The sequence below is a fragment of the Zerene cesonia genome, chromosome 8, assembly GCF_012273895.1.
Source record: "Zerene cesonia ecotype Mississippi chromosome 8, Zerene_cesonia_1.1, whole genome shotgun sequence".
Taxonomy (NCBI): Eukaryota; Metazoa; Arthropoda; class Insecta; order Lepidoptera; family Pieridae; genus Zerene; species Zerene cesonia.
Window position 1 is genome coordinate 5336947 of NC_052109.1, and position 21154 is coordinate 5358100.

Consider the following 21154-nt stretch of genomic DNA (forward strand, 5'->3'; position numbering starts at 1 on the left):
ACGTTTGTGTGATTAAGTAAGATTGATTTTTTTTTGCAAGGGTGTTCCAGTGCAAAGTCGCATATTCTAGTGATTTCTTATTTCGATACAGTTTGTTTGTTTATAAATATGTTTTAAGTGTTTAATTAAATAATTTTATAATAATATTCATTCTTCAGAAAAATTCGCATCATGCAAGATCCCATTATGATTAAGTTAAAATTATAGTATTTTATAAGCAACATGACCATATGGTATTTTTGAGGATTCCAGCTGTGTCATCTGACACCAAAATGTGAATCGTAGCGACACCCAATTTTATGAATTATATTCTACCAAATGCTACATGTCGAGAGTATGTAATATCGCGAATTATAAATATATATGTGTGCGAGCGTATATCGAACTAACTCTCATCGTCGAGCTCGTGGTGGTGCGGTGGTCGGTCGAGGCGCGTGGTGTAGGTGGGCGGCGTGCTGTCGACGCGCAGCTGGCGGCCGGCGCGCGCGCGCCACGCCTCGTCGAACCCGCCCTCCCCGTCGCCCTCCTCGCGCGAGCTCAGCCCCACCACCGCGCCCTCGCTCGCGCGCCGCACCAGCCGACGGGAGCGATCTGTAAGACGATATATTAAGAATAAGTGAATACATAATTATTGTGCGAATTGACGATTACATTATTGTTAATTGCATGCGTGTGCATGGTGTTAGTCATTTACAAATACACATATGACAATTGATATTATTGTGTTTGTTAATGATGCTGCTATTTATCCAAAGGCATAGTTACATGCATGCAAATGTTATTTATACCTAATTATTTTATTACTAGTATAAGATAGTTCATATATAACAATAGTTTCATCAAATTATTAATATATTTTGTCATAGGTTGCATACAGAACCCAACTGTTTTCCCAATTGATTTATAAAAACTTTCAACTCGAAACTCATCCCAACTTTACTTTACTTATCTACTTAACTACCAAGTACCTCCTCAATAATTCACTATCACATCAGTAAACCACATAAATCACTAAATATTGGTGCACTAAGCAACCAGCGTGTTAGTAGCGTGCACAGACCATGCGGGTTGAGGGGGCGCAGCTCCCGCGAGCGCGGCTCACCTCCGGCCGCGCGCTCCGCCCGCGCGCCGCCCGCGCCGCCGCCCTCCGCCGCGCCCGCCGCCACCAGGCAGTACATCACCGTCGCTGGAATGTTATGTTCCACTTTGAAATTAGTTTAAATTTTTATTGAATTTCTGAATAACTATTGAACAATACAAACGCTAAAGTATATTGAACATCACATTTATAATACCTTCTTATCTTCAAATCGTTTAATATAATCTATATTTTCTTATGTGTAGAAATAAAAAAAAATTACTTGAACTCGTTTTACAACTAAAATAATGTAAAAAAAAAAACTCAATTTTATGATTTGTTCAATCTACTTTAAATCAGAAATCTTATTAATCAAGAAACAAAAAATAAAAATGTATATATGTATACATCCAAACCAACAATAGGACAGTTGATAGTGGACAATAATTTTTCTTTTTCTTTTCATCTGCTAATTAGCTATATGTTTATTAAAACAATAATCTAATATTGTCTCAGATTACATTACAGATACATTGATAAACAACAAATTTAGATTCTGCTTTCATTATAAAGCTGAAGAGTGTGTTTGTTAGTTTGGTTAATCTCTGAGTGTTAAAGTCTTATCACAAATCAAAGCACATCGGCAAAGCTGGAGCAATCCACTACTCCAAGATATTCTGGCAAATCTATAAGACTATCAAATAAATTATTAAATAATAATGATTGCAGATCCGAAATTATTATGCAAATAAATACTCACAGGAATAAATAAGAGCTGGAAAAATAGGTTCATTTCTTTCTTGTGCAGTCTCCACTAATATCCTAAGTGGTCCTTTAGGAGTCAATACAGCTACGAGATCTGTAATAAAGCAATAAATATATCATTCAAGCTATGTGTTGCTATGGTTTGGCAAAAAACGGGGATTTTAATCCCGCCTTGTGATCAAAATTTTTGTCTATTCTTTCAAAATTTCTAATGTTTTGAAATGTTTTATACAATCAGTAGATCAATCTATGTAATATGCAAGGATCTAAAAGAAAAATATGACTGAAAGACAATTATTACGAGATAAGATCTTTATAATAACAAGCTAAGCAATTTCAATAGTTTTACAAAACTACACAGCTGTACCAAACATTAAAGTGATGTTGAACTAAAAGTGAAAGTGACTTACCCCAAATAGAAATAACTGCAAGAACAGCCCAAGTTGTCCATTCCGGGAGATACTTAATAAAAACCAATGCCATCAATGCAGCAATAAATATTAAGTATGCCTGCTGCAACCTTAGTGGACCTTTCCAGTGGATAACCATCATTCCGACCACACCAAAGTTCCACATTACAAATGATAGTGTGATATAATCCATGGGTATGTTGTATGCACGGAGGGCTTCCCTAAATGAAAATAAATCATTTTAAAATGAATAAATTGAAATAAATATTTACTCCTTGTGAAAATGCAAGTCATTAAAATATAAATAGTTATGTACTCACTCTATATACAGATAAGAAAATAGAAAAAGCAGCATCAGTGATGATAATATAAGCCATCCATGGATAACTTTGTAACATCTATTTTTATAAAGGACTATGAGCAAAACTGTCATCATTGCTATCACACTCAAAAGAATCATGGAGTTGGCAAGAGCATTCCAAACTTTTGTTACTGCATATGGGCTTTCTTCATGAAATGGTGTATAGGCCCTGGAAATACAACAATTTTTAATATACTGTCATCTTTTATTAGGACTCCAAACTACATTTTTATATATTGTACTCCTTAAAGTAGACAAAACAAATATCAAACCAAGGTCCATATGTAGACTTAACAATAACAAACATACTTTTAAAACTTAATTGTTTAATTGTATTATCCCAGATTAATCTCATACTTACAAATAAACATCCTTCACTGAGTAAAATCTTATAGAAGATATAGTGGCAACAACAACGATCATACACAGAGTCACTGGTACAAAAAGTTTAATGACATGTCTTGCCCCATATTTCAGCTCCAATTCTTCACCAAGAGGGGGAGCCTGTGATGGGGCAGGAACGTTAGGACCGGAACCACCTACTGCACTCGACATGCTTTCTTCGGACTGAACCACTGTCTGTAACATTTATAAGAATTTGAATTTATGCATGTAGCTTCTTATACAATTAAAAATAAATTTGGTGCATGGTTTGCATGTGAACTTATAATACTTCCGCATAATGCATAACGATCTATCAATCATCTGGAGATTTAAACAATTTGTAATACCAATCATTTCGCTGTGAGATACATTATTACGCGATTAGTCACTGATAAAAGTAGCAGATGTTAACTTTGTGTATATAATAATCCTCACCCCATAATTTCGCTGAGGGTCTGCTTTAGTTTTCCTTTTCCTTGCAATTCTCTCAGCAATTTCCCTATCGGAACGGGCTTCTGCGATGTGGCCGTCCATCAGTGCAGTGCGCTCGGTGGCTTCTCTATCGTTTTCCGTGTCACTCATCCATAAAAATTGTCACGCACATTATTCACAAAGTTGTATAGATAATCATTTAAGAGTCATTGGAAATTAACCTAAATAAAATGTTTTTCCACACAATCACCTTTTCACTTCTTAGATATATACTACACAAAAATTATCAAGTAAAAAAATAAAATAAAAACGTCATGAACATGTAATATGAAAACGACAGCAATGCACAGACTATAACAAATGTCAACAGTCTTAACATAGATTAGTATCAGACACTAGATTATACACTACTTCCAAACTTGTACATCATCATATAATAATATGGTAAATCACGAGTAAATAAATCATGGTCATCATTATCATTACCATCGGTGCATGTATGTTCCCACTGCAGGGACACGGGCATCCTAAGAGTATTAGGACTTAACCCATCAAGCAGGCCAATGTGTTACATGTTGTCGAACTATCTACTCTGCTACATGACGGTTGTCTTACCGTGTTACAATTTACGTAGTAGTTCTCAATCTGTGGTTACAATATGTTTCAACTTGGTTTACAAAATAATTACAACTACAATAACAATACCAATCTACAACTATTGTTTCAAACTAAATTAAAACAGTTACAGAGTACTTTACTTTAGTTACTACATCGATATAAAAAATATAAAAAATGGTCGAGGTAGTTAAGCTGATCTCAAATTTTTGGTTCAGGGTCATTTCACGAATCATTTTTTATTTGTGACATAGTTATCTTCAATACCAAATAATAAAATTATTTATTTTAATAAAGAGTAGCATAGAAAAGCTGTTTTATTGCAATATTTCTACGAAAATTTTCGGATTTAAAGAAAAAATCTTTTTTACGGATGCAACCGTGGGCCGTACCTAGTCATTAATAAGGCTAAGGAAAATTATTTCCTAACTTAAACTACAATAAATAAAATACATATGTAAAACCCTTTTGTGCACCTTTACTATTAGGCATTATAAAAAATCAATGTTTCTTTTGCTAAATGAAACATAAAGGATAGTACAATATCTGCCAGGACAGCTAATATTTTATTGTAACAAGTTTTCTGATTTTCTTAAATATTGGAACTATGTGCTTCATATAAACAGTAAAAATAATAAACACAATTCAATGGAGGTTAAAAAATTTTTTATTTCACTTTTCTTACAGTGCACATATGAAGAAAAAATTATGTATGTATTTAGAGGTACAATCCTTCAGGAGTTCCTTCTTTTTTGCGATATAAGACACTCTCCTTAGACTTTTTAAAATCTTCATTGGTGACTTTCATACGACGCTCTCGCAATGCCATCAAACCAGCTTCAGTACAAATTGCCTAAAATGAACACAGATATTTAAAGAGAGGGAGGCTTTTTTAGTGGATTAGCATCAACATACTTTAAATATTCCAAAATAAATATTAATTCCTATAAATGTATTTTATGTATAAAGTGAAGTCCCGTGTCCCCTAGTGGGGTATGGGGCAGATGATGTACATCTGTTTCACTGATCGATTTTCTTTATGGACAAGTAGGTGATCAGCCTTCTGTGTCCTGCCAGACTGAGACTTTTTTTTTTTTGCGTCCCCACCGGGAATCGAACCCAGGACCCCTCAGTTCTAAGCTCACGCGCTAACCACTGTACCAAGGAGGCGGTCGGTATTTTATGTATAGGTAAATCTTAAATTCTTGCATAAAATTAAAAGTTCTGTTAAACAACCTTTATATCAGCACCAGAGAGATCATCCTTGGACATAATAAGCTCTGACAAATTAACATCGTCAGCTAATGTCATCCTAGATGTGTGAATAGTGAAGATACGTCTCTTTGTCTTTTCATCAGGCAATGGGAACTCAATTTTTCTATCAATACGACCAGGGCGAATTAATGCAGGATCCAATGTCTCTATGCGATTAGTAGCCATGATAACCTGTAAAAAGTTTAACATTAATAAAACGTAGCAATATTATATTAGCTATATTATTTAATATTTTATTAATGGTTAATTGCCTTCTTGGACAAAATCTGAGCATAAACTAGTCATACAACTGAAACATCAAGATGGGAAGGCATATTAAGCCATTCAACTACTTGCCTATAAATGTGAAATAATGAAAAAATCCAGAATGCAATTAACCCATTCATTACAAATAAAATTAGAATAAACATTTTATGAAATCTCTGTAACAACATAATAGTGAAATTGTCTTATATAATACCTTCACATCACCTCTTGAATCAAATCCATCTAATTGATTCAACAATTCCAACATAGTTCTTTGAATTTCTCTTTCACCACCAGAGTTAGAATCATATCTGTAATAATATAATAAGCATTGAGTTAAAGCTCTTCCTTTTACCTTACTTACTCAACACCCTTTTGATAAGGGAGCAGTACTTATGGCACCCTTCCATTTGAAATAATATTGAATTATATAAATTTTGAATACTAAGTTAAATAGTGTCTCTGTTAAGAAAAGTTTATTGTAGAGAAATATAAGATAACGGAAGTTTAAAAAAAGAACACCTTTTTTTTAGAAATCTTGCATGCAAGATTACACTGTATCTTTATAATCTAAATAATTAACATATATATATATGCCTACCGTTTTGTACCAACTGCATCAATTTCATCAATAAAAACTATCGATGGAGCATGCTCTTCAGCTACTCTGAATAATTCGCGCACAAGTTTTGGTCCATCACCCTAAAAATGAAGTTAAAGATAAGGAAAACAATGATTATACTTGGTTAATGTAATAATTGACAACATTTAAAAATTTTAAGCTACTAGTTTTTTTTACTTCAATTAAAACTAGGTTGAAAACAATAGCAACCATGTTTTTTGTTTGTTCATAATATACAAGTTTCTCTTCTTTTTAAGTTTTAAAATCATCTAATTCTTAAAGATAAATGTTTGATACAAAGATATAAAACTCTTTCTGTGCCCAAACTAATACAACTCATTTAGAAAGACTAGACAGTTAAAAATTTTAGATTCATCAATCTCAAATGTGAGTATATTCTTATATACTCAAAAAGATTTGATATAGATTTTCTATAGTTACATTGTTACAATACTTCCATAACACGATAGTGAGATTAAAATCTTAAACAAATATGAATAATAGGCAAAAATAACAACATCCACTCTTCACTTCTCCTATTATATATTATTTTTGTGATTGCAATAGTAAAACAAACACTTTTTTCTTTCATGATCTTAAAAAAAATTAAATGTTCCAAAATAATATAATTCATAATAATAGTTTTTTTTTAGTATTACATCAAACATTATATCCAAAAATAAGCTTACCAAATATTTCTGAATGAGTTCTGACCCAACAACTCTAAGGAAGGTAGCTGATGTTTGATTAGCAACAGCCTTAGCCAGAAGAGTTTTACCAGTTCCTGGTGGTCCATATAGGATAACACCTTTTGGTGGTTTGATACCCATCTCTTCATAATACTCTGGATGAGTCAGAGGCAGCTCAACTGACTCCTGACAAGAAATTATTAACATTAATAATCTGCACTGTTAACATAGGAAAAATAAATCTTTCATAAGCATTCATAAAAATTATCTAGAATAATAAGTTTCAAATTAGAGAAATTAAAAAGTATAAGTTGGAGTTTACGAGTTAAAAATGAGGATTGGATAATGAGGATTACCTTAATTTCCTGAATTTGAGTATCAAGACCACCAATATCAGCATATGTTTCCTGAGGTGCCTTCTCTAACTTCATAACAGATACCATAGGATCTGTATCATCACCTAGTACACCAACAACTGCATGAACCTGATAATCATAACATAGCTTAATAAATTATAGATGTAATAATAGAAATATGGCTATGCTTCTCCAATTTGAAAACCTGTGCATATATATAATCAAAATTAATGATATTACAGTGCAACCAAGTCATACCTTATGATTTAATAGTACAGAGCATCCAGGCTCCAGCTGATCTTTGTCCACAAATGACAAAATGCTAACATAATGCTCGCTTCCCACAGATGTAGAAACAATGGCATGGTTGTCATCTATAATTTCTTCCAGATTACCAACTGACATAGGCGTCCCTCTTAAATCATCAACCTATGAAAAATAACAGTTGTATTATTGATTTCTTTAACTAACTGCTATTTTATTTATTTTTTTGCTGTTGCTACTCTAATTACCTTAGAACGCTCTTCTTCAATCTTTTCTTCTTGGGGCTTCAAACGCTCCTGATTGCGAATAAATTCTTCTTCCATAAGAAGATAATCCTTTATTCTTTCTAGTTTCAACAGTTTCAGTCTACACCGCGTATGCGGAGTCACTTGTGGTAATTTGAGTGCAGCATCAGGACCCTTAGCTTTACGCTTCTTCTTGCCAACCCTCGTTGGAATTGGAGGCTCATACTTCTTTTTCTTATCTTTATCATCTTTTTTGTCGCCACCGCTTCCACCACCTGATTGGTTTTGACCCTAATACAAAGAAATGTAAAAATCATTATTTTTGAACGAATACACTAATATATGATAAAATATAATTTACCGTACCATGATTCAGATCAAAAAATACGGATCAATAATTTTCTTTTCAATACTTATAATACACAAACAATGAGTCCGAACAATTTAAGGCTCAATTTTTACTTCATCTTTGATGGTTGAGTTGACAGCGATTACAAAGCGAATTTATTCTTTCTTTTAGTTCCCTCTATTGTAGGCTCAGATACTCGTAAATTGGGAACATACCTACATGCCGTCTTTTAGGAATTGAAATAAATTATCAACATAACAATTTCAACATAACATCATATATCGAATTTAGTCTCTTTTATTCAGTGTTTACTGCAGTTAGAAAAGTGTGTGTGATCTAATTAAGCGAGTTTACATCCTGAATCGAGAAGTCATGCGTTTACAGAAGCAAATTTAGAAATTAAAGGCTTCTTATGATACTGCCCTAAATTTACGTACTGAATCAGTTAGTGGACATGATGAGTGATTTTGGACTAATGGATTCAGAAATTATCTACGAATGGTTTATTCATTTTGCATTTCAATACATCGTTTATTCAAGAGCCAATTACTGCCATACAAGAAACTATAAATGCAAACCATTATATTTTTTATTTATTATGTATTTAATTCTTTACTATCCCAAACTTTGCTGAGTAAAATATCCCTAAAAAAAGTTTGGGCCACGATATCAACTCACGCAGTCAGCATGGTATAGAGTGGTGACCTACCTTAAGCGATATGATGTCTGACGATTCTCTGATGACGTTTGACGTGTCAATATGTACGTCAAATAAAAACGAAATTTATTCTTACGTCGTGGTCTTGGTGACTGTTTTTAATTTTAATTTTAAAGAAATTGATTCCATTGAAGTTGAATACATTGAAGTTTATAAGAATTTTAAGGAAATGAAATGTTACAAAGGATTATTTTTAATCCACATAAATAAGTGCTTCCTATAACAGAAATATATGGTTTAAACACAGTATTTCAATAAATATTCACAATGGTTTTAGCAGATTTAGGTCGAAAAATTACCACTGCCTTACAGTCCCTAAGTCGGGCTACTATTATCAATGAAGAGGTGCGTAACAAATAACAAGTATATATAATTTTTTTTAGTTGCATACTGATAACATTATGATGTTCTAATACGTCATTTTAATTGCAGGTTTTAAACTCTATGCTAAAGCAGATATGTGCTGCACTTTTAGAAGCTGATGTTAATATTCGCTTGGTGAAAAATCTTCGTGAAAATGTTCGTGCCGTTATTGATTTTGATGAGATGGCTGGGGGGCTCAACAAACGGCGGATGATACAGTCTGCTGTCTTTAAAGAACTTGTTAAGGTTGGTACCTTCATACCATACCATGTCATTATACTTAATTGAAATAAGTACAACATATTGAGTAATCCACTCATATGTATTATCTCATACATAATAAAATACGTAAAAAAGATGTGTATTAAAGAATTATGGATATTCCAGCTAGTAGATCCTGGAGTCAAGCCCTACCAACCAGTAAAAGGCAAGCCGAATGTCATAATGTTTGTAGGATTGCAAGGTTCAGGTAAAACCACAACTTGTACAAAATTGGCATACCATTATTTAAGAAAGAACTGGAAATCATGCTTGGTTTGCGCTGATACCTTCAGAGCCGGTGCTTATGATCAAGTGAAACAGAATTGTACTAAGGCAAGAATACCATTTTATGGCAGGTTAGTTTTTTACTCTTCTTTCACTGTGACAAATATTGTCAGTATTTCTTTGTTTATTCATATTTCTCTATAACTCTAACAAAGCTCATGATATGTCTGTACTGTTTAGTTACACGGAAGTAGATCCTGTGGTTATAGCCTCCACTGGTGTGGACATGTTTAAAAAAGAAGGATTTGAAATGATCATAGTGGATACAAGTGGTCGTCACAAACAGGAAGAATCACTTTTTGAAGAGATGTTGGCAGTTGCTAATGCTATTGTGAGTCTATTTGTTCCTTTAACTATGTGTGGCAAAGCCATGATAATGAAAGAGTAGTTGTAATAATTTAACTGTAATTTTTTGTTTTTGCTACCTTATAATATTTTAGCGTTTCTTATAAGTAATTATTAAAGTAACTAAGATCAACGCATTGATTCAAAGATTTAATTGTTATTTAAATGGCACTTGGAAATTACTGCATATTTTGTATGAAACTAGCTGTTTGCTTCCGCTTGATCCGTGGCACGTATATAGCCTATGTCACTCAGTGAAGTTATAGCTTCCTAATGGTGAAAAAAATTTTGAAATTGATCGAGTGGTAATGTGTATTTGTGTTACAAACATACAAAATACAAAAGATTCCTCTACAATATTAGTGTAAATAAACATACATAAAGGTGCTCATATTTTATTATATTAATATAATTCAACAAGGACCTAGTCAGATTTTACATTTGCAAGGGTCTTTTAAAAGTAAATAATATGGAGTAAAGTACACAAAATGACCCTTGAAGAAAAAGAAGATACATTCTCTTTTTCTTTAGAAATTAATTTGGTTAAACAACTGTACCCTATGATATCATTAATTCTCTTTGCAGAAACCAGACAACATTATATTCGTAATGGATGCAACAATAGGACAGGCTTGTGAAGCTCAAGCTAGAGCTTTTAAAGAAAAAGTAGATATTGGGTCTGTTATTATCACAAAGTTGGATGGGCATGCAAAGGGAGGTGGAGCTCTTTCTGCGTAAGTATCTATTTGAATTTAATATAAGAATATTAGAGAAAAGTTTAAAAGAGCATGCTTAACTGTACCATTGTACTATCTGTACAAAGTCATTATCATGAGTGACTAGTGTAAATGCTGAAATGTGTCTGTGCGGTTTTGTTCGTACTGAGAAGAATCCCGTTTCCCGGACGCGCGTCAGCTAACTTCTAAGGAAGCGCATTGGCACGAATAATAACACGAGATATAGCGAAATATGACGCGGTATTGCATCATCGTGTTTTGGAAATACTGTTGAATCTTGAAATATAAATCATTTTAAATATCATCAAAAGTTATATAACATCTTTGTTAATATTTTATAATGTATCAAATTGTAAAACACTAAATTCTATGCATTGAGTGCTGTTTTCAAGGACCCATTTTCTTCTTACATCTTCATAATCTTGAGTTAATTGTTATACCACGTGTATACCAACAAAATCTCATAATCAGTATCAGAAGACATGTTTTCTTATTGCGAAACCAAAAATTAGGACGCATGGGATTTCCAAAGTTTGGGAAGCTAAGGAAACGATCGAATCACGCAGATTCGCGTTCTGCATCTCGCGATGTTTTCGCCTCAGTTAAAACAAATTAATTTGATGAAGTTTTAGATAGTCAAATTAAAAAAAATATTATTTGTTTTACAGTGTAGCGGCAACACAAAGTCCAATTATATTTATTGGTACTGGCGAACATATTGATGACCTTGAACCATTCAAAACTAAACCCTTCATTAACAAGCTTCTGGGTATGGGTGATATTGAAGGCTTGCTGGACAAAGTCAATGAATTAAAACTGGACGATAACGACGAACTTTTAGAAAAGTTGAAGCATGGGCAATTTACACTTAGAGCCATGTATGAGCAATTTCAAAATATCATGAAAATGGGACCCTTTTCACAGATAATGGTATTAATTTTCCTTTCATAGCAGGCTTAAATTATCAATGGGTTTTTAATAATCTTTAATTAATTATTGTGTTTATTACAGGGCATGATACCAGGTTTTTCACAAGACCTTATGTCAAAAGGAAGTGAACAAGAGTCCATGGCAAAATTGAAACGTTTGATGACAATCATGGATTCCATGAATGAAGGTGAACTGGATCATCGTGATGGCGCGAAACTTTTCTCTAAACAACCCACCCGCATCACCAGAGTAGCACAAGGTGCTGGAGTTACTGAGAGAGATGTTAAAGATTTGATAGCTCAATACACCAAGTTTGCAGCTGTTGTTAAGAAAATGGGTGGTATCAAGGGACTGTTTAAAGGTGGTGACATGGCCAAGAATGTCAATCAAACACAAATGGCTAAGCTTAACCAGCAAATGGCTAAAATGATGGATCCTCGTATTTTGCAACAGATGGGTGGTATGTCTGGATTACATAATATGATGCGCCAACTACAGCAAGGCTCTAGTGGAATGAATAGCTTAATGGGTGGGAAATGACAGTAGCATTAAGTCTTAATATTTTCCACTGTAATCATTGTATTTGAAGTTTACAATAATCAGTTTTAATTGGTTTATTTTTGTTTTACTGTTTCTATATATCCATTTCCTTTACAATAGAACACATATTTAGTTATATGAAAATTATACATAATAAGGTATACTTTTGAAAATTATTTATTTTTTTACCCATAATGAAAATGAAAACTATAACATTGCTTATCAATATATAATACATACACTTTCCTACATATTTCTTGCAATTTGTTCAGTCTTTTTTTTTCAAAAATTCTTTGAAATTGGTAGGAACTTGAAAAGTAGATTTTTTTTTCCTAAAAAGGTTACTAATACTAGTATATTAACATTGAAATGCAATCTGTGATGTTATTTTTTATTATCTTAGAAAAATGTATGGTTTATTTGATAGTTGCAAGGTCCTATGGTTGGGTTCCTGGTGAAGGGTTAAGCATACACCATACATGTCATGTAACTATTTTTAGTACAACACAATGTACTCTTTGATGCTATTGTGCACATATCCAATAAATGTGTTGTCACCTTTTGGAGTTAGATCTTGCACTTTTTGACTTCTCCACTGATCAGGAGTTATCCGAAGAAAAGGGAAGGGGGGAGGTGAGTTCGCACGTACATGCCCCCATGTTTTGCTGACATCTAACGGCGCTTTTATTAATGACTAGGCGTCCGCTCCGGCTTCGCCCGTGATACATATATAGCCTATAGCCTTCTTCGATATGGGCTATACATAACACTGAAAGAATTTTTCAAATCGGACCAGTACTTAGTTCTCGAGATTAGCGCGTTCAATCAAACAAACAAACAATCTCTTCAGCTTTGTATATTAGTAGAGATTGATAATATTTAACGGTGGTTACTAATATTTGGGTCTCGATAGATTCGAAACACTATCACCCCATTAGCCAAAAGAAAAGAATTTGTCAATCGTGTTATGTTCAATAAAGTCTAAATTTTGTCCACGCAAAGTATTAACAGACCAGTCAACTTTTCTACATTTATAAGTGCGAAAGAACTTCATACCTTTGGTTATAGGTGTTATACAAACTGTCACATTTGTATTTTGTCACCATATTATTATTATTTCATCTAATATATAAAATTCTCCTGTCACAGTTTTCGTTGTCATACTCTTCCGAAACGGCTTGACCGATTTTGATGAAATTTTTTGTGCTTATCCGGTATCTATGAGAATCGGCCAACATCTATTTTTCATACCCCTAAATGATAAGAGTAAGGCAGAACAGCATTTGCTGGGTGCAGCTAGTATTATATATTAATATAGGGGTTGGAAGACGATGGAGAATTTGTTAATAACTGCAGCGCGACGAGGACAAATTACATATGTCATTTACAGAGACTTTTTCTCATAATGTTTTATTATTTCTTCGTGATTCGTTCGTATTATATATCGCTGCCGTAATAGAAACTTTAATAATTATATGTACTCTTTGAAATTATAACATACAGAGCTTCGCTATTTTTTATCTTATTTTGGTGTTATATTATAATCGTGTACAGCAACATTCATGAAACAAATTTTTATATATTTATGTTTTTATTCTTGTTTTAGACCAGTAACTTGGAATGGTAGCATAAAATAGAAGACATAGATTTAGTAATTAATAATTATATTACTCTGTGGTAAATTCCACTTTTTAATGACATTTGGCTTAATAACTAATGTCAAATGTCAATACAAATTACAAATATGTTTTATTTTGATCTGAAACTCAAATTCTCTCTCAATTCAAACTCAAAACCTCTAAATATTTTTCAATATTAATATAATAATAAACTTTTCAATTTTCAGTAATTCGCATATGAAATTTTTAAATAAAAATTTGTATCATACGTTATGAAAATTGTGTATGCTAATGTTTTTAGGTTATTTCGCAATGTAAGTGTACAGACTTCTATGAAACTTCAAGCGACCTTTCCCGTTTATTTTATCACCTTTGGTTTATTTACCATTTCTGTGTTTGAATTTAGCATATAATTCTAGAATTATAGCACTTTAAAGGAGCCTGTGCGAAAAAGAATTCGATCTAAAATGGACCAAAATTTGAAGTGTCGCGATAATCCGGTAGTATTAGTATTGGAGAGCCCAGAATTTAAAAATATTTTTACTCAAGAAGTTTTGGATTTAAAACAATTATTTGATAAATATAACTATGAAATTAGAATTGCTGGAGGGGCTGTAAGGTAATTGTTATAAATATTTTTTATTTTGTTCTTCCACATTTAAGAAACCTATAAATTTTTTATCAAAAATTGTTTTAAGGGATCTTTTGATGGGTCAACCAGCTAAAGATTTAGATTTTGCCACCACAGCCACACCAGATCAGATGAAAGACATGTTTTCAAAGGAAAATGTGAGAATGATTAATATGAGTGGGGAAAAGCATGGCACTATCACTCCAAGAATTAATGATAAAGAAAATTTTGAAGTGACAACCTTAAGAATTGACTTGGTCACTGATGGAAGACATGCAGAAGTTGAATTTACTAAAGATTGGAAATTAGATGCTAATAGGAGAGATCTAACCATAAATTCAATGTTCTTAGGTATTGAATAACATTAAATATTTGGAATGTTATTGTATTAAAATCAAATAATGTATAATTTGGAAATGAAACATCTCATAATTAAGGCTTTTTTATTGTGCAATAGCACAGTTTCAGATTCTGGTTTTCCATATTACACTTCTCTCGTCTTTTCACAGCATGAGAAAAGTGTTCAACAAACTTGAGTGTAAATTACTGTTTCCTTTAAATAATTATAGTTTAAATTACAGGCTTTGATGGATCTGTATATGATTACTTTTATGGATATGATGATTTAAAAAATCACAGAGTGGCTTTTGTTGGAGATGCTGATGTAAGAATAAAGGAGGATTATTTGAGGATAATGCGCTATTTCCGATTCTATGGCAGAATTGCAGAAATGCCAAATAATCATGAACAAGAAACTTTAAATATAATAAGAAATAATGTAGCTGGTTTACAGAATGTTTCTGGGGAGAGGATTTGGATGGAGTTGAAAAAGATTCTTCAAGGCAACTTTGCTGGTGACTTAATAAAAACTATGCTTAATGTTGGTATTGGACAGTTTATAGGTTGGTAGAGTTCAACTCATATGATTGTTTAATTTTCATAACAAATTACCATTTCCTTTTTCATACTATTGAAATTTTTAGGTATTCCAAATCCTAATATAACTGAGTTGGAAAGGCTACTTAAAAGGAGTAAACATTTAGATTTACATCCAATGAGTTATTTAGCAGCCCTGTTAAATGATATTGATGATGTGACTTTGTTGAATGCCAGGCTTAAATTTTCTGGCTATGACCGGGACATGACTTATTTTATTGTTGAACATAGAGAAGATAAAGAAGCATCCAGACCAATGTTGTAAGTATAATGTAAATTACTTATATTCTCAATAAAAGTAATGAAAAAAAAAAATCATATAAATATAATCAGACACCTGCAGCAGGAAATATAGACAATTAAATAAACATTAAGAATGAAAATACCTTCTAAAATGAACTTAAATATATTTTACAGGCCATATGAAAAACTAATTTTAAATACGAAAATTAAGCAAAAGGATGCTGTGGAATATGTACAAGAAGTCCTTAAATATAGAGGTGATGAAAATCTGCTTGAACAATTAAAAAACTGGGAGATACCAATATTTCCAGTAAAAGGAAAAACATTAAAAGATAATGGAGTGCCACCTGGTAAGATGTACGGAAGAATTATTGAAAAATTAAAGAATATATGGATTGATAATGAATATAAGCAAACATGTGATGATTTGGTCAAATTGATCCCTAGTGTAATTGATGAATGTAAAACTAAATAAAGTAATGTATTAAATAAAATATTTATTTATTGATAATAATTTTTTTTGACATATGCTTATATTCTAATAAATAGCAATTACAAGATAAATGTTAATATTGAAAAGATTTTGGTGCTGTATAAGTCTCATATTTATCACAACCATCATCTTCATCCCTATGTTCCATGAAACATCGTTTGCAAAACAAATACTTGCAACCTAAACACCTCATCTTTGCATTCTCATTACATATTTCACAAAATGGCAATTCATTTATGGGACTTGAAAAATCATCTTCCAAGAGGGCTTCCTCTTTCGCCTGAAATTATATGTAGACAACAAGGTTTGTTAGTAGTAAATACTTGTTTATTGGATGAGTTGAGAATAGTTAAAGATAATTAAAATAGAATATGAATCTATATATTAAATATAAAATATTTTGAGCAAATATATATTCAAACTTATTTATTGGAATATCAATTTCAAAATTCCATTCCATTAACTTTCTAAGTTTAAACTTTCTAAGTTTATCTAATGATATATTTACTATCTGACTTAATGATATATTACTAAAGTACCTTTTCAATAATTTTTTTAATAGTTTCTTCTTCGCTTTCTGACTCTTCCATCTCTTTGGGAGCATCATTTTGGGTTGTGCCAGCTGATCCTTTCAATTTTTGTAATCTCATTTCAATTTCACCAACTTTTTCTTCAAATTCATCCTTATATTTCTTATCAATACTTGTTTGCTCCATGTACTGTCTCATTAGATCATGTGCTTGCTCCTCCTCTGTTCTTAAATCCGGACATGTTAAAATTGGCTAAAATTATATCCAATTAATATAAATAATAACTGGTCAATTTATATTATGCTTGAAAGAAAAGAAGAAAGAATAAGAATTTATTAAACAAAACAATAAATTTAATTAAAAAATAGATAAATAAAAAAACTAATAAGATAAAACAATATAACAGTGTAATAATAGTGTGTCCCACAGTACTGCCAAAAGAATCTAGTTCAGCTTGTGCCAGGCATGAACTTGGTGCTTACACACACAGACACAAATTAAAAATATTGATCCATACTATAAATATGTAATAAATAAATAAAAATATTGAACTGGTCATTAGTATAACCGTTGCTGCTGATTGATTAAGTAGTTTCTAAGATGTCTTTTAAACATATCAATAATCATCCCATTCCAGAAATTACTATGCAATGCATATTATAAACATAAGTCAGTAACAATGTTACTCTTTCATGTGAAAACCACTGAATGGAATTAGATGAAACTGCATTATGGCATAGCTTTTTGGTCAGAATTAACACATATGCCAAAGAAACAATTGCTTTTGCCCATTTATCAACAGGTGTAACTGTGCAGTACAGCTAGTTGTGTCTAATTTTATGCTGTACGGATATGATTTCAATTTAAGATAAATTAGTTAAAGATTCTCAAAATTGTGCAGATAACCAAATTTGTTCAACTGGTCTATTGTATATAGTACTGGATAGTAAATTCTCATTTTAATGTGAGTAGTGTTCCAACAAGCATCTGGCAATATTTGAAATATTTTTAAACAAAAACTATCATATTACTTTACTATGCAGAGTTGATACAGGCACATTTTTCAAGTTTGCTAATCTTTGTTCTAGTTCTGCCTGTGATGTTGTAGGGATGTTCTTTAATGTATTTAATCGATCTGTAATGTCCTTGTCAGTAGATTTTACAGGCTCTTGCTTTCCTTCTTTTAATTTTTCTAATCTACTTCTTATTTCCTCCTCAACTGGATCCTTAGATTCTTCATCAATACTGTTTTTATTTACATTTGTTTGAGGATTTATAGCACCTATTCTTCTGTAATTTCAAAATGTTTCTTAATTGAATCCATAATTGTACTTAAAAAATCTTAAAAAATATATATTTACAATATACCTACTTGAAGTAAGCATCAGGCGGATCAAATTTAGGTTTCTCTTGAGAATTAGCAGCATTTTTACATTTTCCACAAACCTGAAAATTTTTTAAAAACATTGCAATTAAATGTATACAATTTGATTGTCCATAGATATAGCAGTACAATTTTTGACTTACTTTCGCCTCGGAATTGATTTTGTGCAAAAATATTTTGTTATTTAGACATTTGGAGCAATAACTAAAACCGCAGCCAGGACAACCTTTCTAAACATACATACTTATTTATTATAATCAAAATATATAATATAATTTTATATGGCACATTCAAAATAAGACACTTACTTCAGGACGCAAAAAGGAATATGATTTTAAACAAGAAGTACACGACATATTATTATTTTTTTATTTTTTTTGTTATCTTACTTGGTTTGTATTGTATTGAGGTTTTTTGTTCTAGTTGTTCGATAACACAATATATTTATAATAAAATTTTATTGATTTGATTTCTGAAGAAACTTGCCAAAAACATCTCGTAAAAATCTAATGTTGATGTGTTATCTGACAAACTTGACGAATGACAACTGACATCCGTAAGTTTACATTTTTTTTTTTTTTTTTTTTAATATTTAATGGCTTGGTTACGAGACCTTTAAGCCAAGTCTTATTTTTGATGACAAATTTCTTTAATTTTATGTATTTTCACGTCTTTGCTGTAATAACTTATTTTTTCCCTAGATCGTTCCAATAGTATTTTTAATGTATTTGTACGTAAGTTTACAATTTTGCAACCTGTGTACAGCAGAGTAGAGCTATACTACAAATTTTCCGATGTGGTACTTAAACGTAACATTTCCATGAATATTATTAACGGATTTAAAAAAGTAGGATGTAAATAACCTCCTACTTTTCTATACGTTCGACCGCATTAAATATACATTTTTTGTCAAAATTATTATTTATTAAAGATTCCCGGAGTGTTCCAGACTATATTATCGGACCAAAACACATATAAAAAAACAACTGACCTGATAAATTAATGTTAAAGAGATTCAAGTTCGACACTTAATACTTTATTCCATATTATGTGAAATTTCGTAGGCTCCTTCAAAGGCATACCAAACGGCTAAAAGTCACTCAGCCAACATCATAGAGAAAAGCAACATAAATTGTACCATCTCAGTTTACGCAGTAACTAGTTCTTAATTTGTGATCTCAGTCTCCCCCTGACTTAACAATAAAATGCATAATGAATAAATCACGTTAAATTCCCAACTTCTAAATATGTAACACTCGAGTAAAATCTAACACAAAAATATACTTTAATAATCTTATCTTCCTAACTTATAAATGCGGAGGTGTGTTTGTTTATCTTTCTTTCATTTCGCAAGTGAGCGATTTTATCAGGCTACTCTTTACCACGGTGAAACGTGATATCCTCCGACATTCTCACGGGAATTTACGTTGACTTAATTACTTCAAATGCGGTTTTAATAAATTAAGCAACTAAGCATTACTTATAAGAACTTTATTCCATTTGCTGTTATAATAAATTGGGATACTTGATTTGGTAAACAGGGACCAAACACAACTGTAAATTCTCTCACATTAGTATTAGAATCTTGAAAATATATGACATTGTTTGTTCTTTTCAATAGCATCCTATATGTTATCATGTTTGACCATGCTAGGCCTAAGGAAGGTACCACATCATCAGTTTCGTCAAACGTTGAAGAGACCTGATTTATGCAAATAACGGCACAGTTAAACTTTTGAGCTATACTTATTAATAAGATCGCCAGTTCTCTTAGATCTTCTGCTCGTTGAACATAATTTGAATTTTCACATCGAAGGGGGGCAGCAATTGAGTCTATAATAATAGTTGATATTTCCTTATTTACCAACAATTTGGGTAAACGAACTCGAATACACGATAATAGGTCTTGTCCTTCTGTGATATGTTCAATATACATATTTTGTCTATTTTCATAAGACATATTGCCGTGAATACTTTCGCTAATATTATTAAATCTTTTCACGGGAAATACACCTTCAGTACAAATGTATACACTTCCATCTTTCCCACACTGAGCGGCAATTTGCATTGCTAGTTGGGTTTTCCCTGAACCGCTTTCCCCATATAATTCAGTGAGAGTGCCTTTTCTAAAACCACCCTTTAAAATTTTATCAAAATTAATACAACCCGATGACACATAATTTTCACTTTCTAATCCTTCCGCACTTGAAACTGATGGACGTGTGTGATTTGCTGTTATGGTTTTCAATAAATTAATATCCTCGTCTGTCATATTTGTTGCTTTTTTTAAATCCCACATTGAAAGGGTTACTATTTCTTTTGGTGTGCAAATACCCGCTCTTTCAAGCATTTCATACATTTTTGTTGGTAAAATTCTCCTGAGACCTTCCATAACGTTAAAAACGAAAAATTTTATATTCCTAAAACATTAAAACAGTACACTTGTTTGAATAATAATTTCCGTAGCAATCCTTTTGTTAGGACCCTTATTTTTATATGTTTATAGTGGTATTTTATTCAGACTTCAGATGCAACACATTAGAACAATGAAAATATTTCTATTTTCTACTGTATATATTGTAATCATCAGAAGTTACAGTTCCTTATTCCCTAATGAAACTTAAACATTAAACACATTAACTTTTTATTACCTAACAGCCACCTAACTTTCACAGTTAATCTTATTAGAATATTATGTCAGTTTATGAGTTTAACAAATATCTAACAATAAAGTATCACATAACTGTCATAGCAAACAGTAACATAAAGTATTTTATTTAGAAATCTGAGTGAAACAGGTTGGTTATAATTTATTTTTAATTATCTTACAAAACACTCCACACTACATTTTATCGGTTTCTAATTTATATAGCTACTAATAAATTTAAAATTCTAAAAATATAACCTCAACGAAACTAAACGTCAAAGTTCTAACTTTGAAGTGTATTGTAATGTGAAGTTCACTACAGTTTTTAAATGTATAAAATCATACTCGGAACTGTAATCATAAAATAAATAATATTAGGTAGGTCGACAATTTTTCATTAA

The 21154-nt window shown here is 31.7% G+C and overlaps 6 protein-coding genes across 8 annotated transcripts in view; 2 read left to right on the forward strand and 4 right to left on the reverse strand.

Annotated features, from left to right (window-relative positions):
- Positions 1-3775, reverse strand: part of LOC119828618 (presenilin-1) — a 6177-nt gene extending 2402 nt beyond the window's left edge. The window contains exons 1-7 of one of the 2 annotated variants that reach the window (XM_038350837.1): positions 3434-3775; positions 2976-3193; positions 2574-2783; positions 2254-2474; positions 1839-1937; positions 1103-1186; positions 391-591 (exon numbers count right to left, since the gene is read on the reverse strand). In XM_038350837.1, the coding sequence (XP_038206765.1) occupies positions 391-591; positions 1103-1186; positions 1839-1937; positions 2254-2474; positions 2574-2783; positions 2976-3193; positions 3434-3580 (1180 nt within the window). In that variant the 5' untranslated portion in view covers positions 3581-3775. Of the gene's footprint in view, positions 1-390; positions 592-1060; positions 1187-1838; positions 1938-2253; positions 2475-2573; positions 2784-2975; positions 3194-3433 lie in introns of both variants that reach the window. The other variant, XM_038350836.1, reaches the window with a different exon arrangement.
- A 919-nt stretch (positions 3776-4694) lies between these two features.
- LOC119828472 (26S proteasome regulatory subunit 4) lies at positions 4695-8250 on the reverse strand. Its single transcript, XM_038350631.1, has 9 exons — positions 8109-8250; positions 7746-8033; positions 7492-7662; positions 7234-7362; positions 6878-7063; positions 6168-6268; positions 5781-5877; positions 5282-5491; positions 4695-4898 (listed from the first exon to the last, which is right to left on the reverse strand). The coding sequence occupies exons 1-9, from the start codon at positions 8109-8111 to the stop codon at positions 4764-4766; spliced, it is 1320 nt and encodes a 439-aa protein (XP_038206559.1). The 5' UTR covers positions 8112-8250; the 3' UTR covers positions 4695-4763.
- An 826-nt stretch (positions 8251-9076) lies between these two features.
- On the forward strand, positions 9077-12347 carry LOC119828463 (signal recognition particle 54 kDa protein). Its single transcript, XM_038350619.1, has 7 exons — positions 9077-9154; positions 9242-9418; positions 9560-9789; positions 9899-10049; positions 10649-10797; positions 11469-11730; positions 11812-12347. Exons 1-7 carry the CDS (start codon positions 9077-9079, stop codon positions 12268-12270), a joined length of 1506 nt encoding a protein of 501 aa, XP_038206547.1. The 3' UTR covers positions 12271-12347.
- A 1654-nt stretch (positions 12348-14001) lies between these two features.
- LOC119828532 (CCA tRNA nucleotidyltransferase 1, mitochondrial) lies at positions 14002-16193 on the forward strand. Of its 2 annotated transcripts, none has more exons than XM_038350714.1 (6): positions 14002-14203; positions 14296-14508; positions 14588-14871; positions 15102-15422; positions 15504-15717; positions 15874-16193. In XM_038350714.1, exons 2-6 carry the CDS (start codon positions 14357-14359, stop codon positions 16172-16174), a joined length of 1272 nt encoding a protein of 423 aa, XP_038206642.1. In that variant the 5' UTR covers positions 14002-14203; positions 14296-14356; the 3' UTR covers positions 16175-16193. The 2 variants fall into 2 exon arrangements, with proteins under 2 accessions (XP_038206642.1, XP_038206641.1); XM_038350713.1 differs by having other exon boundaries at positions 14309-14508.
- On the reverse strand, positions 16177-18648 carry LOC119828534 (abscission/NoCut checkpoint regulator). Its single transcript, XM_038350715.1, has 6 exons — positions 18415-18648; positions 18250-18336; positions 18095-18168; positions 17754-18012; positions 16732-16974; positions 16177-16472 (listed from the first exon to the last, which is right to left on the reverse strand). The coding sequence occupies exons 1-6, from the start codon at positions 18460-18462 to the stop codon at positions 16266-16268; spliced, it is 918 nt and encodes a 305-aa protein (XP_038206643.1). The 5' UTR covers positions 18463-18648; the 3' UTR covers positions 16177-16265.
- Positions 18649-19476: 828 nt separating this feature from the next.
- Positions 19477-21150, reverse strand: LOC119828514 (DNA repair protein XRCC3-like). Its single transcript, XM_038350682.1, has one exon. The coding sequence runs from the start codon at positions 20496-20498 to the stop codon at positions 19587-19589; it is 912 nt and encodes a 303-aa protein (XP_038206610.1). The 5' UTR covers positions 20499-21150; the 3' UTR covers positions 19477-19586.
- Positions 21151-21154: the final 4 nt, after the last annotated feature.